The sequence below is a fragment of the Heterocephalus glaber genome, unplaced genomic scaffold, assembly GCF_053883595.1.
Source record: "Heterocephalus glaber isolate CG9 unplaced genomic scaffold, H.glaber_assembly_v1.0 deba00001531, whole genome shotgun sequence".
Classification (NCBI taxonomy): domain Eukaryota; kingdom Metazoa; phylum Chordata; class Mammalia; order Rodentia; family Bathyergidae; genus Heterocephalus; species Heterocephalus glaber.
This window is the reverse complement of record NW_028258329.1, coordinates 15,017,866-15,037,513: the sequence shown is the minus strand read 5'-3', so window position 1 is coordinate 15,037,513 and position 19,648 is coordinate 15,017,866. Positions and strand designations below refer to the sequence as shown.

Sequence of the window (19,648 nt, the reverse complement as noted above, 5' to 3'; positions counted from 1 at the left end):
AGCGAGACCCTGTCTCAAAACTAAATTGTTTTCAGTTTACTGAGACATGATTCCAAATCCACAAGCCAGCTGAAACTTAATTTTCCTCTATATTATGGTCATAAGTCTTACTGATTAACAGCTCATATGGACACTTGCTTAACATACTGAAGAAGTACCTACTTGAAAACCACTCAACTTGTTACCAAATGGTCCTGGACTCAATCTGCAATGGGTAATTAATGAACATTTGGCCCTACTGACATAAGCCAAAGTCACTGGATTAAAACTGTTTTCTCTGTTTTTACCAAGAACACAAGAAGTGAAGACAAATTTAATATATTTTTAAGCTCTCTGTCACAAACCATCTATGCCATTAGGAAGATCAAAGAAGATTATCTAGCCTTTTATTTATTTACTTTAAAGATTTCCTAATAGCAATAAACAATATGCTTTCACTTTCCAAAATTCTTCAAAAAGGTCTCAGCACAGTGGTTTATTGGAACAGAGCTGATCTCTTAGTTAGATTCTTCTGAACTTAAAAGCAAACAAGCCTGGCCTTCAACTTCTTTTTTTGCTATAAGAAGGCATCAAACGGGCCTGGGATTTAGCTCAGAGGTTTTGGTGCCTGCTGTGCAAGCACAAGGACCCGAGTTCATTCCCCGGTGCCAAAAAAAAAAAAAAAAAAAAAAGGCGTCAAACAAAAGAAAATGGAGCAAACCCCATGTGACTGGGAACTTTCATCTATCTGTTGCTATTAAAACAAAAAACTTCTGCCACCAAATGCCACAGATATTTGGTGAACTGTCATTTACTATGCATTCTTTCTCCTTCAGCAGAAAAAAAAAATTAGAAAAGAATAGCGAAAGAAAATCAGTTTGAGGGGAGTAGCTATGCCAAACTGAACTAACATCCCTATTTAAGCAAAGATTGACCTTCATGAGCTGAATTCTCTGAAGGAGGGTGTCTTTGATACTCCAAGTCATTGATGATAATTAGGGAATACACCAAGTCTGACTGTTCTGTCCACTAAGGATAGACCTGAGCAGAAAACTCTTACCTGGAAAAAAAATGATCTGATTCTTCCTAGGGATACTAAGTGAGGGATTACCTTCAAAGACAGAAATATACAAGTTCCTCCTATCATTTCAACCCTAACCAAGAAAATGAAAATAAAACAAAAAACATTTAAATATGAGCAACTCAGAAATGCATGCTTCAAAATTCTTTCAATTTCTTGTTTTAAATCTTTATAGAGAATGTGAGACATTGCCTAGTGAGCACTGATAGTACTTATAAGCAAAAGACACTTGAGATTTCTTGGTAGCTGGTATAATAACCACAGTGCTGATGTGCAAAGGAGGAAAACCACACACACACACACACACACACACACACACACACACACACACACACAAACAAAAGAGCCAAACCATCTTGGCTGAAGTGGTTATCAAGGCAGTTTTCATAAGAACACTAGCAAACAAATGAAACAAAATGAAAGTGTTCTGCTTGAATAATCCCCCTTTTCCTTAAATAACAAACTTCCTTTCTTTAATCAACTACATGTATTTTACTATCTCACATAAGCAATGAATTCTAAATGTCAGAAAACTGTCTAACCAGACAGCTGCTTTTCCTGATAAAGTCCAAAGCAAAATCCAACCATCACCTACACTGTGAATTCTTATGTTTCCGACTTAGATTATAGATGGTCTATACTTGTTTATTTTTTTAATCAAGAGAAACAACCTACCACAAAAGTATTAAGAAGCTGCTAACACACCAGAAAATAAAAAATAATCTAAGCATCATTTTACATCTGTTTAAAGGAAACAAAAGAAAACCAAGAGCAATATCCAAAAACTTGAACACAACAAATTCCTCATTCTGAAGGACTCTACCAAGCTTTCCACAAAGTAGATTATTTGTGACAGAAATAGCTGATCATTTTGAGGACAGCTTTACATAATAAAGAATGAACTTGGAAAGACACTCCTCTCTTGCCATCACTAAAGTCACTTGACCCTAAAGCAGGACTACAGTTTGGGCTGAGAAAAACAATCCTCTCATATTTCTCCTAAATTATTTTCAAATAGTCCTGTCAATAAGCTTTGGGCTTTGCTTCCACCTTTTCTTTTTAAATCCAGGAGGAGACTGCAAAGGATCTATACAGATGCTTTGTGGTTTGCTATTTCTAGTTTCTGTGATCCTGAAAATTTCCATAGTAAAAAAATCTTTATAATTTCAGAATGGTCTAGGTGTAATACAGTGGCATCAGAAATGCTGATTTAAGATGTTCCATCCTGTTCAATCTCTCTTAGTATCTGCATGCACATGGATAGAAAGAAGTCAATATAAAGCATCATAACACATCATCCTGATGGGCTATACCACTGGTCTTTCTGAACCACAAGTCAAGACCTGCCTGGGAATTGCCTGGGCTATTAAGTTCCTTCCAAGGATCAATAAAACAGGCTTTCTGTTAAACAAAAAGGAAAGCCGCTTTGTTCTAAGAGCACAATGATTTCCTAGGAGGTAGAAGACTAAGTGCAGGGATGCTACATTTCCTGAAACTCTGGGAAGATCCTAAACATGAGCAGGGATGAAGGGAAAGAATGAAAGATTCTGAGTCCCAAAGTTACTCGTATTTTCCACTTCCTGACAACATAACAGATGTGGCTTCATACACACAAACATGCATTTCAGGTTCTGTTCTTCAGGAAGCCAGGAAAATCAGCCAATTACTTTCACTCCTTTGGGAAGATGATTACACACTGCTCTTTTCTTTCAAGCCTTGATTCCTGCCCCTTCCCCCTCTTTTTATAAGAAGCAGGCTGCACAGCTGCACACAAACCTTAACGCCACTACCAAATATTAAAACTGTTTCAACACTACTGGAGCAAATGTTACAAAGCTGTAGCTAAGCACTTAGATCCTAAGAGTGTGATGAAAGGCAGTTTGCAAATCAAAAATATATTTCTGAACCTTGCATGCATATAAGAGTAACAATCAAGTCCTAAACTATTCCTTTTTGCTGATTCTTTGTCTCACTATTTTCAGCTTAAAGTCCCAACACATAAACTCTTTCCGTGTGTATGCTGAGCAGGTAGAACTAAAATATCCTGTGATATTTGATTTGACCAACCTATTACCGTAACTCAAACAACCACTGGCAAAGGACAACAGATCTCCCTCCACTCAACAGCCCTACCAAACAGGAAAAGACTCTAGCAATAACATATCCAACTTCATTAAACAATGTGCTTCTAGAAGAAGCAAATTCCCTTGGGTGACATTAAAATTTACAAGCCTAACCAAAAAAGTCCCACTGCTTATTATAAACACAGCATAAAAATAGTAGTCAACCCACTATTTCATTGGTTTTCTATCTTAAAATAGTCTTAAATGAAATGATACTGTTATACGTATTTAAGTATATAAAATATTTAGTATATTTATTTTTTGACTTATAGTTTTAATCAATGAGGCTGCTTTGATGGACTCCAAAAACTGAAATCAGAGGAACATGTGACTCTTTCACAACCTCAGCATCAAATTTATTTTAGATTGAAGTATATAATATAAAAAACATCTTTTTATTCACATATATAGGTAAATACAAGTATTAGCAATTTTTAAAAATGGTTTACTTTGCAATCAGTCTATTCTGCAATTACATAGCAACGAAAATGAAAATACAGATGAAAAGGTAGGCAAATATCAAAGGTAATGTGTTCATAAGAAAATCTGATGACACTTTTAAGGCTATATTTTTAAAATGCAAGATTAAAACTGGTGTTCTGAAAACTGATATGGTGATCACCTTTGTTCTAGTCAACATTATAACCAAAGTAAACGTTAGCTAAAATGCGCCATCAGGCATTGAGTGAAGCTTGTCTTGGGAACAATGTGGGCATCAATTTTAAGAAAGTATCTATCAAAGATGTTGCAGCATCGCTGCTGGTGACACTGATGACCCACCAATGGAAGCAGCTGGCCTCACTGCTCAGGAATACATTTGTTTTACATATACATAGCCAAATGCTGGCTATGCTTTTGTCCTGGGTTGTCAGAGCTCTCATTGCTTCCAATTTTGCTGAGCTGAAGGAAAAGACTAATCACTGTTCTGAAAAGGAGGTAGGAAATGGCCCTAAATTCTTGAAATCTGGTAATGATGCCATGGTTTATGTGGTTCCTGGAAAGGTCATGGGTGTTGGGCTTCTCTGACATCCCTTCTGGGCTGACTGCTGTCAGTAGCATGAAGCAGATAGTTGCCTTGGGTGTTCTAAACGCAATTGACAAGGAGGTTGCTGAAGCTGGCAAGCTCAGCAATCTGCCCAGAAAGCTCAATGAATATGACTCCTAATATCTACCAGTGTTAATCAGTGGTGGAAGAACGGTTCCAGAACTGTTCATCTCAAATGGTCATTTAAGTTTGATAGCAAAAGACTGGTTAATGATAACGATGCACTGTAAAACATTTAAAAGGAAAGAAGAATGTATGGTGGACTATTTTGTTCTGTTCTTGTGAAACATTTTTAAGTTAATGGTTTTAAAAATCAGCACTTTCTAACAGAAACTTGACCAAAAACCTGCCATAGGATTTTGAGCCCAATGAGAACAGAAACTAGTTTTAAACTTTTTTTTGAGACAGGGTCTTACTATGTAGTTCAAGCTGCCTTGAATTCACTATGTAGCCAAAGCTGCCCCCTAACTCGCAGTGATCCTCCTGCCTCAGCCCTTTGAGTGCTTGGAAATATATGTAAATTAAAAAATCTGTGGAACTCTGAAACACCAGACTCCCTGAAAACCACTACCCTATTAAACTATTTGGTTACTAGACAGATGTCGTTGAGAACCTGAGCTCCTAATACCTCTTTCCTGTAGTTTTTCAGACCCTCCACAAGTGACTTTCCATGGGCTGCTCTGTTATCCTTGAGCAACGCAAGTGTCCAAGAACTATACCACTCTTCTGGGGGTGGGGGTTGAGCACACACTGCAATGACAATCTATGGTGCCTTAGCTAAGTATGCACCATCATCTAGGGAATTCAGTAAAATTTCTACTATGTTTAACAGAAAGAAGAATCAATAAAAAATGAGCTTAGCATGGCTGTGCTTAAATGAAGTGAGTCTTCCTACTACTAGTGGACATTTTTGCTATCTGATAAATCTCTTGCTAAGATTTAATGCAAAGGGCAAAATTTCACTGTTTTTGTTTTTGTATATACACAAATCATTGGCAATGTAAGACATACTGAACTGAAAATGGAAAAGTTGTCAGAAGCTAATCATGGAAAGATATATGCATTCACTGAAACCATATGCCAATGTCCTCTACAGCACAAGGAAAAGGGCTTTAGCACATACACATGGTACAGATTTGGACCTAAGATTGATGCATGACACAGAATTCTATTACAGGGCCCTGGGAGATTGCAAGGTTCTTGCTACTTTTGAAGGCGATGTTTCTTAATCCTCTGATTTTGAGTTCCCTCAAGGATTTTTCCATTTGTCAGATTCAAACACACACAGTCCCTAACTTACAAACGAGTTATTCTGGGAGAATAAATCAAATTCATATCTGACAAAGTGAGTCTTATATAGTACACCTGTCAAACTTCACTACTTGAATGTTCCTTAGTCGAGGACTTACAGTATGTTTTATCCAGTATTTTTATTTTTATAACAGAAGCAGGTGTCTAACTGCTTTACTGATAAAGTTACTTGAATACCAATTCCATACTGTGTATCAAAAATATAGTCTCTTCCTATATTTCTGAAACCAGTACTCCCAAATAAAGAAAAGGCACTTTGAAAGGGACAGATGCACAAAATAACCCTTTTAGAGTATGAGACCAAAAGTTTACAGCACTCCTTCTCTCTCTCCTTATTGACTGATTGATGCTGGTAATGGAAGTCAGGGCCTTCAGTGTGCTAGGCATGCACTTCTCCTCTCTGCTACACTCCTAGCTTGAACAGCTGTCATTTAGATTCACTTCTCAAAAGATGAATAATACACACAGATATCTTCCTCAATCTTTATTTTAGGCAGCCTCACTTTATATATGATATTAGTGGGTTCCTAAGAGAGGAAAGGGAGCTCCTTACTGAGGAGGTGGGTTAGGGAAGCACAGAGGGGATCTTTTCTACATTTACTTATTTTCATTATGTTGTGATGAAGAGGAATATATAGGTGCCCAGTTAATTGTGCTTATAGATTATCTGGTTTACACTAAGAGAGCTGCATAAATTTTGTAAAGAAGCTATTAATAGAAAACAGTATTGGGGCTGGGGATTTAGCTCAGTGCAAGCGCAAGGACCGGAGTTCAATCTCTGGTACCAAAAAAAAAAAAAAAAAAAAAAAAGATAACAGTATTAACTAGGGGCGGGGATTTAGCTCAGTGGTGCTGTAGCCTGCCTCGCAAGTGCAAGGCCCTGAGTTTGATCCCTGGTACCAAAAAAAAAAAAAAAAAAGAAAAGAAAACAGTATTAACCATACTAATAACTAGAAAACAAGAAAATGGGAAATCTGAGACTTTTATTCTTAGAATGAGTTCTTTAGTAGTACAACTTATGAAACTTACATTAAATATATATTCCCTGTGTAAATATGCTAAACATATTTTTATGATAGATGAACATGTAAAAAAAAAAAAGGGCTCGGTGACTTCTGCTTTAGGTAACCATGCTATTCCAGTCCTGAGAAACAAGCTAAAAACTAAACTGCAGACATTCCACTGGTGTCCTAGAAAAAAGTCCTACATTAAAATAAAAAGTCCTAGATAAAAAGTCTGGGTTCTAAATAAAAAATCTGAAGGAATAATGGACAGAGATAGTCTCTTGCTTCCTCCAAGTTATCTGAAACTTATTACTATGTGGTGGAAACTCCCAATTTTCTGCTAAGTTACATATGAAGGATGAGGTTCTGCCTACAGGGATGCATAAAGATTTAGATAAGCACTTCCAAGTTTCTTTGTATTTTAAAAACAGGACAATAAGGCAAATAGGAATGTAGACTATTTTGGAGCTATACTACAACCATAAAAACAATTTTATGAGAATATGCAAGGTAAAGCCAGTCATTTAAAAATGTCACAAGAGTCAGCATATATAATACAGACTGCAGGTTCTTTGCTAGCTGTAATTTCTCTTCCATTCAAGAAAGCAAGTGAGTGGAAATTATTATAAAAGCAATGTTGAATTGCTCAAATAAACCTTAAAAAATTCCTAATTTTAGTGAGTTAATAATTCCTTAGTCACAAATTACTTGGGAAGTTTAACACAAATGACTGAAAACAAGATGTCAGGGCATCATCAGATGGGACTTACTCCTTGGAATCTGAATTAGTCACTATTTTGTCTTAACTGGTCATAGACATAATATGATACTTCATCATCTTAGCCTTCTTGGACAAGGCTGGTTCTGGAGTGCTTAGAATCCAGACTGGTCATCTAACTGATAATGTGAAATAGGAAGAAAAGGTCTAAATGGGGTAGGGAAAGTGGGAGGGGTAGGGGAAAGGAAAGAAGGGAAAAGAAAAAATATGAAAAAAGGAAAAACATGGAAACAAAGTCTTTGTAAATAGGGAAGGGTGGAGGGGGTGAAGGGAGGGGAGGGGAATGGGGAAAAAATAAGAACCAAGATACTCATGTAAAGGTACAAGATCCCAATGATGAATGCAACTGTATTGTATACTTAAAATGTACCAATAAACTTAATGGAAAAAAAAAAGCAGCCTCCTTGATTCAGCTCTACAAAAATATTACTATGTTTGCAATGACAAAATTTTGATTTTTATTGCCTTAGAACTTATTTGCAAATTATAGTGTGTGTGCACCAAATGTGGATCGTAGCCCATTTTGCATAGCTCATGATCTGTGAATGGCTTTTACATTTTCAATCATTGAAAAAAATAAAATTAATAATACATGACATGAAAAGATTTGGGGCCGGGGATGTAGCCCAGTGGTGCTGTGGCTGCCTGGCAAGCTCAAGGTCCTGAGTTTGATCCCCAGTACTGGGGGAAAACACACACACACACACACTCACACACACACACGATATATATGACATGACATACTGTATATGACATGAAAAGAATTTATGAAATTCAAACTTGTGTCCACAAATGAAGTTTTATAGGAATAGTCATACTCTTTGGTTTGTATGTTTATGGCCACTTCTGCACTGCACGCAGAGTTCAGTAGCTGTGATATCAGAGAGCCCACTTAGATTTGTTATCTAAGTCCTCTACAGAGAAAGATAACTGACTCTTGCCTGACAGTATCTTATCAAAGCCAGGAACTTAAGTTATCTGGCCTGCACAGTGGTTGCAAGCAGGACGGAAATGGGTCAACATGGAACCTCTCCATACAAGAAGGTACCCTCCCTTGCCAGGCTCTGCAACTTAATGTTTGTAAGTGGCTGAATCATATAGCAAAAGACTAGATTTAAAAATGAGCAAACTTGATCTGACAAGAGACTGCTGGGCACCATTAGGCTTTGAGGCTATGGATATGGTGACACAGACTTCTGGAACAAAAGGTGGTTCACAGGCAACAGAACACAATATTTGAAACTGGTGCTATCTGAAAAAAATACAGGTTGTATATTATGTATCTAGAATTAATTTCCTCAAATGCGTAAAGAAAATATAAACACAGCTACTTCTCCACATATATGAGGAAGAGATAAGAGGTGGGATGGACAGGAAACTAGAAACCAACTTTCCTAAGACAAAAGAGGCTCATGTAAGAGAGAGGAAGAAGCATGACTCTTACTTGCACAAGTGTAGGCATCTTTGTTGGTGAAAGGCTTCACACAATGGGTGCAACTGATGGGACCCACAACAGGAATGGAACTGAAAGTATGCCCACTGACAATCTTCTTATCTTTTTCCTTCTCTTTAGAATCTTTCTCCTTCTCCTTAATTTTCTCTTTCTCTTTTTCCTGCCAAAGAAAAGAACTGACAGTTAACTGAACATTGGAAGGTGTCCTCTTTACCTGAATACCCAGATGGCATGTGGTCAACAGTGGTTGGTGAATCTTTTGGACAAAAGTAAGGAACAATGTTCAGGCAAACCTTTTATTAACTTATGAACAGGCAAGCTACATTAGAAAAATTATATGAAAACTGAACAGGATACACAGTTCTGGCAGTGGCTCATCCATGGATTATTTATACTGAAAGACGCAATGCTCAAAGATCAACACTGCGAAGAGGCCTGAGGTGTTGGGTAAGGAGTATTCTCAGTAAGCCACAGCACAGTCCACATGGGAAGAAAACAATGGATTTAGGGTCAGCTGTAGGCAGAGAGCAGAAAAATGTTTAATTTGGGAAGGAGATTGTTGAGAGAAAGAGGACAAAATTAATGCATAGTGTACAGAATATGGACAATGGTGTCAGGCTCAGGTTCAAATGTAAGTTCTACTACTACTACTTAATAATGATGTGAACGTGGGCAGGTTATTCTCTAGGTCTCAATTTCCTTATTTGAAAAGTGGGAAAGTGACCCTTTTCATGTACACATTCATACACATATATATGTGGTATATGTATATAAATTATATGTTCAGTTAAAAAATATATTTAAATTAAGTGAGATAGATGGAAGAAGGGGAAAGGGAGAGAAGGAAAAGTGGAAATAAAAAGAATTAAGGGGCTGGGGATTTAGCTCAGTGGCATCGCGCCTGCCTTGCAAGTGCAAGGTCCTGAGTTTGATCCCCAGTACAGGGGTGGGTGTGGGGGGTGGGTGTTAAGATGTGTTATGTACACAAATCAAGTCAAGATTAATGTAATCATTATGTACTGCAAACATGTATTAAATTTTTTAAAAACTACATGAAATAATACATGTAAAGCATGCTACACATGTTACACAGTGCCTGCCACATAGTGAGTAAGCAATACTATTTAACAACAGCTATTAGAATAATTATTCATGCCTCACTCAGAAGGAGTTTCATTAGCTTACTACTCTCCTAACCCAATAGAGAAATATATTTCCCTGCAATGAGAGAAAAGAAATTTTGATTTTGAGGAGGGAGAAAAGAAACTAAGGAATAGCAAAAGGGCACTGGTGCCAACCAAGGATAGGAAGCATGAAAAAGAAAGGAAAAAAATCTTTTTTGTTTTTGGTACCAGGGATAGAACTTGGGTCCTTGTGCTTTCGAGGCAGGTGGCAGAACCGCTGAGCTAAATCCCCAGCCCTGAAAGGAAGAAATCTTGTTGACATTTTTTCCAAACTATATTCTTTGTCCCCTCAAGCTACTTACATCATAATGGTAACTTCAAGAAAATGGGGACCCAGAAGGGAAGTCCCATGGCCCACACGCTAACTGCTCTGCATCAAGGCCCAGAAAGATAGGAAAAGCAGGCAGTATCTCTGGTTTAAAGACACCAGGATTCCCAAGACCTGCTCTCTGGTCTCTACTGTAAAGCTCCCCATTTTTCTTGCAGTCTTCCTTCACCTGTCTGAGGAACAGGAAACTGATGTTCACCTAATGTTTGCTATGTGTCCAGCCAGTGTACTAGGTGCCTTCTAGTGACTGAGCAGACTAGTACTAGGCCATGCACTGTACAAAGCTCCAGGACATTGGCTGGCACAAAAGTGAATGAACCCAGTGGGAAGAGGTAGCCTGGACTATAAGGAGTTCTGGGTACCAGACTGCTCAGTATGTTACCTCAAAACACTATAGGAATGCTTGAAATGCTCTGAAGACACACCAAAAGAAGTGGGCTCTTCTATGATATCATCTTGCTTCTAACTAAGAGGGGTTGTTATCAAAGCTTATACAAGTATGATAAGGAACAGAAGGAATTTAAACCTGAAAAAGTTGAAATATCAAAGAGTGCTAGATCCTTAATTAAATATCTACACAAGTCAGGGTCACTGTAGGAACACAGTGTACTTACAGGCTCTGGGGATAATGCTTTCCATAAAGGGTTCGTTGAAAGCATTGTTTGGCAAAGCACTTGGCTGGCTAATCAAAATCAACCTAACAATTTCCTTTCAAACCAACTGGACCACAAAGAACTACAATGGAGGTTTAAGAGTTTCATGTTTTGCCACACTACTGTTATAATCTAGAAAAATACCCAGAAAATGGGTAATTCAAAGTTATGATCATGACACTACTCAATACCTTACATTTTAAATTAATGCCTTTTATACAGATTATTTCATCTGATTCAATAACTCTGAAGTGGGAAAACCAAGCATTACACTTCTAATTTTTTTTTTAAGATAGCTAAATTCTGAATGGTTACTGTGTGTCAAGCACAATAATAAGCAATTTACATGAATTTTCTAAACTCAACGAATTAAGTACTAGTTATCTCCATTTTACATCTGAAGAGGCTGAGGCTTAGAGATGTTTAAAAATACATTTGAGGCCACACACCCAACACTCAAACTAGAGTGAAGATCCAGATCTGGCTGGCCAGCTCAACCTTCACTCACTATCACACTATATCGTGAAGGCAAAAGACCATGAAGTATTTTCTGTTAAAAACCAATCCACAATGCTGAAATGGTAAATATAGTATTTCCTAAAATTTAAGATTCACAGGAAGTCCTTTGTTTACAGAAAAGTGCATGTAAAATATAAGAGCCAGAGTGCTATAGTCTTGAACTATGCAAAATATCAAGAGAGGAAGGGAGAAAAGCAAACTACTTTACAAAACAGGAAACTGTTCAAACTGAAAATCGGTAACTGTTACAATACAAATAAGTCCAATAAAAATCAATAACAAAAATCTGAGTTTTTCGAAATAACTTATTTCCACTAAATTTTGCTGAAGCTTTCTCCATGTATAAAATTTTAGACTAAAAGGCATCTGCCTTTTTTGCTTATGAAGGCTAGAAGCATGCTGTAACAGTCAAGAAATCTATGATAACTAGCTTATTCTCTCACACTTTGCAATGCTCTTCAAATCTGAATAAATAATTTCATCATCCTTTGCAACAATCCAAAATAGTTCTTCCAAAGATAAAACAAAGTAACAAACAAACTACACTGTCTCTTTCTGTTTCTATCCGCTTTGAGCACTTTAGAGAAGTCAGGCTCTTACCTGCCCATACTTTTGTCCTGGGAATCTCACTGTTATAAGGGGTACTTCAGGAAGCCGACCCCATTTTACAGACATGATGCAGCCTCCATGCCCGGAAATGTGCTCTCACAGAAGGAAGGGCTCGTGCGGGCAGGGCAGAGCGCAACAGCTTTGAGCTGCCATTAGCGAAACCATAAGAGGAAGCCAGACCGGTTGAGAAAGGGAAGGAGGGAGGGCTGAGGCTGCTTGTTTCCTTAAGACAGTTTTTTACCCCTTCAGACAATCTTAACTATTTGAATGCTGCTGCAAAACTATCGTAGTTACAAAGGACACAAGGAATGAAATGAAGCTAAATCCCCCCAAATCCAGGGTGTGTGGACAGTGCTTATGTTGCAATATGGAAACTCAATATAAAAGAAATATATTGTTCCTTTATAAAAACAAACTTCAAATTCTATAAAGAGCAGAACTTAGTAAGAAATTTTTAAAATAAAAGTTGCCTAAGGTAAAGTTGTGATTGACTGTTTTGGTTTTTTTTGGTACCGGGGATCAAACTTGGGACCTTGTGCTTGTGAGACAGGGGGCAGAACCACTGAGCTAAATCCCCAGCCTGTGATTGTTTTCTGAGGTTTGATTTGTCCATGTTTAGTATCTGCCAAAATTCTTTAACTATGTGCTATGGAAAGAGATTTTAATAGCATTCAAAAAGGAAAGATAATGGTAACAACTTCCTAGGACACTATGAATGAAAATGATTTTTCATTTTTTCCAACCTCTCCTTTCAGTTAATTAAAAATCACAGAATACTCTGGACAACTGTGAAAACATACCATGATAAACAACTGTCCTGGTACAGATCTTTAATCAAAGAAATGAGAGAATCATATTTAATAATGACTTACTTTTTTAAACACTAATGTACTCTAGTAGGTACCTCTGAAAGATTAATGGGAATAGTTCTTTTTCATACAAACCACAGAAACTAGGAATTAGAGTTCAATGTATTGCTATAAATTTATGTAGTATATTAGCCAGGTAGGAATGTCTTGCACCCCAAAATACTTCGAGTCAGAATGTTTTGTCTGAAACATTTCTAACCATCTTCTGATTGTGCATGAAAAGAGGAAAGAAAGAAAACCAGTGTGATAGGATGGTTTAAAGAGGGTTACTTCACTCCCTTTATGAACTTGAATCTTATGTACATAAATATTTGAATACTTTTAACAACCAAACTTACTTAGCAAGAAATAGTACTACTTCTCTAAGACAAAAGCAGAAATTGTCATTTTTGCTGTTGTACTTCCTGGTTAGGCTCCACCCTTCTCAGAACTATTCAATACATTTATATAGTAACTTACACCAGTTACTGATTAACTCTTAAAAGAACATGTTAAGGATTGGCAACTAAATTTCTTACATAAAAACTACATATCTAATATATTAGCAAGAATGTGTACCATTTGCTATGTAATGGCTGACTTCTGGCTCCTTTGAATATTATCTAAGAACTGTTTATGACCACAATTTAACATACTGAATGTAATAAGTCTAGCTTAGCAGCCAAATTTTGGGTTTTTTTTTTTTTTTTTTTTTTGGTACTGGGGATTGAACTCCGGACCTTGTGCTTGCAAGGCAGGCAGCAGCGGAACCACTGAGCTAAATCCCCGGCCCCAAGTCTAGGTTAGTATCTATAAACTGTCTATATAAATATATATCATACATAAGGAAACCTGTCTTGAAAGTCCATTCACTGGGGAGATGAACAGAAGAACCTCCACTTATTTATTGGTCTTGCACTTAAGTTTGTTTAAAGACAAGATTCCACAGTTTAAGAACAAAAAACAAAGCAAAACAAAACAAAAAAATCTGAAACCATAAAAGTAGATTACAAAATTTGACAAGGTTAAAACTGAGATTATAGAAATCACTCAGTAATATTTGCCTAATTTATACTGATCCTTCCAAGAGGTCTCTCTCACTTTCCTTTTTTTGATGCCAACTTGTGTTCAAGCAAGTGGGAATAAGTAAAACAGATTAGGCTCTATCTTAAGCTTTGCTGCCAATAAGAACACTGGTAAGCATTCTATCTTCTCTGACTTAGGTTTTTTAAAATTACAAAACAAAGCTAACGATAAAGTTAATATTTAAGTAAGTGATTATGCTAGAAATAATTGGCTAGACTCTTTGCATCTTTTCCTGACTGCCTTCTCTCTGCATTTTGCACTTGGGCAGGTGAAATGAAGAGAAAACACAATTCTGGAGGCGAACTTCATGGCGCCTTAACTGAGTTTCTGAATGGCTTAGAAGGGGGGGCACTTTTATACTATTCTTGAGTTCTATGTCTATTCTTACAAGTATATATATATGTTTGTATGTGTATATATTTATATATACAACTATGTGCATACATTTATACACACACAGTAATTAAATGCAAAAATGCCTCAATTTTAAATTTTTATTATTTCTTTATTGTGTTGGAGGATGTATGGGTAGCTGAATAAAATACAGGCGAAGTGGGAGGTTGAAAGTTTCTCCCCATTGATTTGAAAACATTGAGATTATTTGTCTCTATAAGATTTATTATAGATGTTTTTAATATTTTTTGACATTTGAAGATTCCTATAATGAATATGTAAAAACTAGATTTAAAAAGCTAGTTTAAATATTGTACTCTATTAGTACTAAAGAGGATATATTCCAAGTGTTCTTAATTAGAAATATGTCTAAGTCAGGCATGATGGTGCTTGCCTGTAATCCCAGCTAGTCGGCAAGCTAGAGGTAGGAGAACTGCAAGTTTGAAGTCAGCCTAAGCAACTTAGGCCCTATCTCAAACAAGCTAAAAAGGATTGGGGATACAGGCTAGCAGTTCTTGGGTTGAATCTCCAATACTGCAAAAATCAAACAAAACTCCAAAACCAAATACACAAAACACTCAAATTAAATTAGTCTTTTAAAGCTTTTATAATTTTCTGTGGGATAATTTTCTTCGCCCTAAACCAAAATAGTGTAAATATTGCTTAATCGCTCAATTGCAGCCTAAAATCCTTCCAATTCATTTCAAATCTGATTTACTGACTTAGGCACCATGGTTGACAGTGTGGGACCAGACACCAAAGAGATCTGGGTTTGAACCTCTTCTGCATAGGCTAAGTTACCTCATTCCTAGAGAAGAGACAATGCTTACCCTGCAGGGTTGCTGAAGAGATTAAATAGTGATATATGAAAGTTCTTGGCAAAGAATAAAAAGTGAGCAGCAGTACCTATATTGCTTTTATTACTGTTTTCTTCAAATACTAGCCTATTTCTAAGTGTGCCCCTGAATTTATTTTCATTTATGTTCCATCACTAACTTAATTTGAGGGGTATACACTGGTCATGACAAAAGCCTAGTGACTAAGTGGTCACACAAGGGTTCTGCACAGTAATACTTACTTTGTTCTTCTTACTACTGGACATTTTATTTCTGATGTAGCTGAAAGTACGACTGACTTTTGTTCCACTCTTCCCTTCAAAATCTTTCTTGGAGGGGCTTTGTGGCAGGAAATTATAGTTCTCTTCTGTTATACTAAATAAAAACAAGAAGACATGTTTCTAAAAGGATCACAGAAGTCAAACAGGAAGCAGAATAAGAGGTGGACAGAAGCTGCTGAATCATTTTATTTATATAATATCGAAGAACAGAGCATGCTACAATGCTCATGTTATAAAAATCTGGTTAAATTTTCTTAAAGATAACATTAATGCTTAAATTATGGAATATGGGCATAGTGGTGCACACCTATAATCCAGTACTCTGGGAGACTGCAGCAGGAGGATTGTAAACTCAAGAGCCCACCCTGCAAGACTCTGTACCCAATTCCCAAAACAAAACACAAACCAAACCAAAAACATCACCACCCCCAAAGTTTTAGTTATAAATTTTGATTAACTGATATGAAAGAGCCTATTGTTCATTAATTATTTTACCTGAAATGTCTTAATCTAAAATAGCATGACCTACAAACTTCTTTCCAACAAATTGGTGCATGAAGGAAATCCATATACATACTGGAATAATAGGGTGCTTGTTAATAAGGGTTGGAAACCAAGGAATCTTATGACTGGTAGCATATCTAAGTCCTTAACAGTAGAAGTGACACATCTTTTCTAGCCGTTCAGTATATTGGACAATCAAGACTGTAAACTGGCCTGTGGAACTATGAATAATTTTAGGAGGGAATATACTGAACAGCAGGCAGATTTCAGGAAGGCAGTAGAGATTCATTTTAAGTTTTCCAGAGACCCAGACTTACTGATCCTCTTGTTCAGGAAGCCTATATAAAGTCTAAGTCCATCAGAGATGAGCACACTGTAACCTTTAGGGATCCTTCAATGGTTGATTTTCTTACAGAAAATGGGGCATTTAAATAAATGATGGAAAAATAATCTATTTATACTATTTTGCTTAGGTATCTGCTTAGAATAGTTATTTAGGGCTTGCCCTGTCAGTGCAGGCTTCTGTGAGGTCAGCAACAGCAGCAGAACCATAAGGGTCCCCTTCAACAGCTAACGTCTATTTATGTAAGTGTTATTTAAAAAAACAAAGCACCCTGTTTTTAAAACAAAAGGGGAATAGTATGAAAAACACTGCTCTAGACAGGAAGAAGAAAAAGACAAGAAGGCAATGCAGAGAAACACTCATTGAGGCTTCTGGATCACTGAATCATAACCAATGTCTTTGTAAAATGGGAGCAACTTAAAAGGACTGCAGAGTGTAATCAGAACCCCATTCATGCTAAAATCAGAGTATTTAACCCCATAAACATGTAAAAAAAATACAAAAAAATGAGTCAGAACAGAAATGCTTTACCTGCTGCCAAGTAAAGAACTGATTCAATTACTTGGATAGATCTGTGCACCACATACAGATACACAGAAGACACAGCCGTTTTAATTTTTTGTTGTGGTGCTGGGAATTGAATCCAGGGCCTTGTACATGCTAGGCAAGGACTGCATCATTGACCAACACTTCTAATCCCAAGAATACAGCTTGAAAGAATAATATAAGCTAATACACACACAAAAATTACGAAACAAAATGCCATTCTTTAGGAATGAAAAAAACATGCATAAATTTATAAAGCCAAATATCAATGTATTTTTACATGAATAAACACAAATGAGGAACAGTGAAAAGAATCAAAGTGGAAACTACTGAACATCCTAATTTTAAGATAAGTCTTCATTATAAAACCTTTGATAATTATTCCAATTTATTACTCAGAGAAGAAAGAACCTAATGACCTCATACTACTTAGTTTACTTAATAAAATGTTATAACATAGTTTGGATTTTATGTCATTTTGGAAAAATTAATAACAAAATAAATGGATAATACCTTTCAGTCAGATTAGCACTGGTGTTGTGGAAGAGCCGTGAATCTAGAAAATAAAACAAGGCAAAGAAAAAGTTGAAACCAAAGGATTTTACCTTGATGATAGATAAAACACTAAAAAATATATGGTATAGCAAAAGCAGAAATAATGTTTGAAAGTCAGTGCATGGTGTGTCCTCCTTCAAACATTCTGGAAGAAGAAAAAACTTGATGGCTTCAAATAAGAACAGCACTACACAGTGAATTTCCCATGAAGAAAATATATTCCATCCAGGACTCAAATTAATTGTAAAAACCCTACATCAGTATTTTTTTCAAATGCTTTAATATACACAAAGCCTATTTAATTTCTGTTATCAATGTTATTTTCACAGGCCATTTTTCTGAGATGATGTCACAGGAAGAATATAAATAAGAAAGTAAATGCCAAATTTTTCAGTGCTAATCATGCTTTTATATATTTCTATATTAAAAATTTAGTATTATCAGATATTTTCCTGAGATTTCCAGATTAGCACACAGAACAGAGAATCAGAGCTGGCTTAAAATCCCTTGGCCCTGTGACTAATTTAGGGTAAAACATCTCAATTTCAGTTCCTTATTCATGAAATGAGGTAGATGAAATAGCTGGTAAGCTTGTTTCCAAGTAGGCAATAATAAGATAAATGGGACAGATGTATTCTTCCTCCAACCCTAATGAAAGGATTGTAAGTGGATGCATTAAAATTCTAAGTTTAAATCAGATAGGAGAGGGATGGGGATTTAGCTCAGTGGTTCTGGAGCCTGCCTCAAAAGGGCAAGGACCTGAGTCCGATCCCCGGTACCAAAAAAAAAAAAAAAAAAAAAAAATCAGATAGTAGGGCAATACATAGAAAAAAATAGAAGTAGTATCTTTATTTTGATTTATTACATGTTAATAAATCAAAGTTTGAACTGCTGAGAGCTTAGGTGAGAGCAAGGCCTCAATTATAAAATGATGAACGGCTTTTAGTTTTAATGATATTAAATATAGAAATATTTTCCATGTATATTGCAGGTGGAAACAGCTTGTTTAGTAAAATGTGGACAGAATATCTCTTTCCCCTTGAGACTGATTTCAAAATTTCAGAAATTACTGTGAAACTTTAATCTGAGATTTGAAAATGTTCCACAACCAGATTTCCAGCACTCAAAACTTTCAAAACTTCCAATCTGTTGTAGATTCTGAATAGAAATGTAATATTGCCATTATTACTAAGAAATTGTTCAACAGGTGGAAATAATGCATAAGAAGCTTTAGAAGTAAATGTAACTATTCAAGATTGTCTTATATATTTTTTCCTACTTTTTTTCACTTATTATGTAAGGCTAAAAACAGTCAAGCAAGAGGGAAAGATCAGCAGGGTTAGAATCAGGATATTTGAGATCTATCCCCCAGTTGTGTACCATCCAGGTATGAAACTATCAGCATTTTAACCTCGTAATACCTTAGTTAGCTTAAAAAAAAAAAATCAAGATGATAGTGTAAATCAGTGCTTTTAAAACTTTTCCCATCCAAGAGGCCCTTGATGTTAGAAGCGGCATTAAATTCTCCCAGGCTGCCAAGATTCTGTTGTACCTTTAAATAATTATTTAGTGAGTTTAATAGGAACAAAATAAAAATAAAACCCGTTATACAGAAAAATCCCAACAAAAAGCCTGGGGAAGAATAAGCTACTAAGAGATTTCTGTGGAATGAACTGAAAACAGTACGTGATTGGGTCCTGGGAGAATCCATGACTCCTATAGGATTTTCAAAGCTGAAAAATTTTAGATCAGATACTATGGTCTGCTAGACATGGTTCTGAAAACTGTTCAATTCACCAATGCCTCTAAAACTCCTAAAGTATCATTAAGCATCCAGAGCATTTTAGAACATAAAACAACAATTACTTCCAGTATAAAATTACAGACAGAAGAAATTTGTCATTTGTCATTAAAGTAAGCTTATAAAATACTATTGCCCATAAATAACATATTAAACTAGATTTAGAGAATTCTGCACATATTAGGGTTTCCTGGTAACAAATTTGGGAAACATGGTATATTGAACACTGCCTTGGAACTTTACAATGTATACACATTAGCATTTGAAACCTGCTTAACTCAGAGTTTACGAAATTTACCTGGCCACAAACTAATCCCTTCTTTTTCTTCTTTTCCCACCGCTCAATTCTCAATAGCAATTTTGAGTTTTAAGGAACAGATTTGAGAAA

General features: G+C 36.2%; 1 protein-coding gene across 14 annotated transcripts in view; it reads right to left on the bottom strand.

The window, feature by feature from the left end:
* The window catches only part of Akap13 (A-kinase anchoring protein 13), a 332,605-nt gene that overhangs the window by 38,598 nt on the left and 274,359 nt on the right, over nt 1–19,648 (bottom strand). For all 14 annotated transcript variants that reach the window (XM_087188505.1, XM_013075077.3, XM_021264786.2 and 11 more), the window contains 3 exons: nt 17,418–17,460; nt 15,473–15,605; nt 8,766–8,934 (listed from right to left, as the gene is read on the bottom strand). In XM_087188505.1, the coding sequence (XP_087044631.1) occupies nt 8,766–8,934; nt 15,473–15,605; nt 17,418–17,460 (345 nt within the window). The remainder of the gene's footprint in view (nt 1–8,765; nt 8,935–15,472; nt 15,606–17,417; nt 17,461–19,648) is intronic.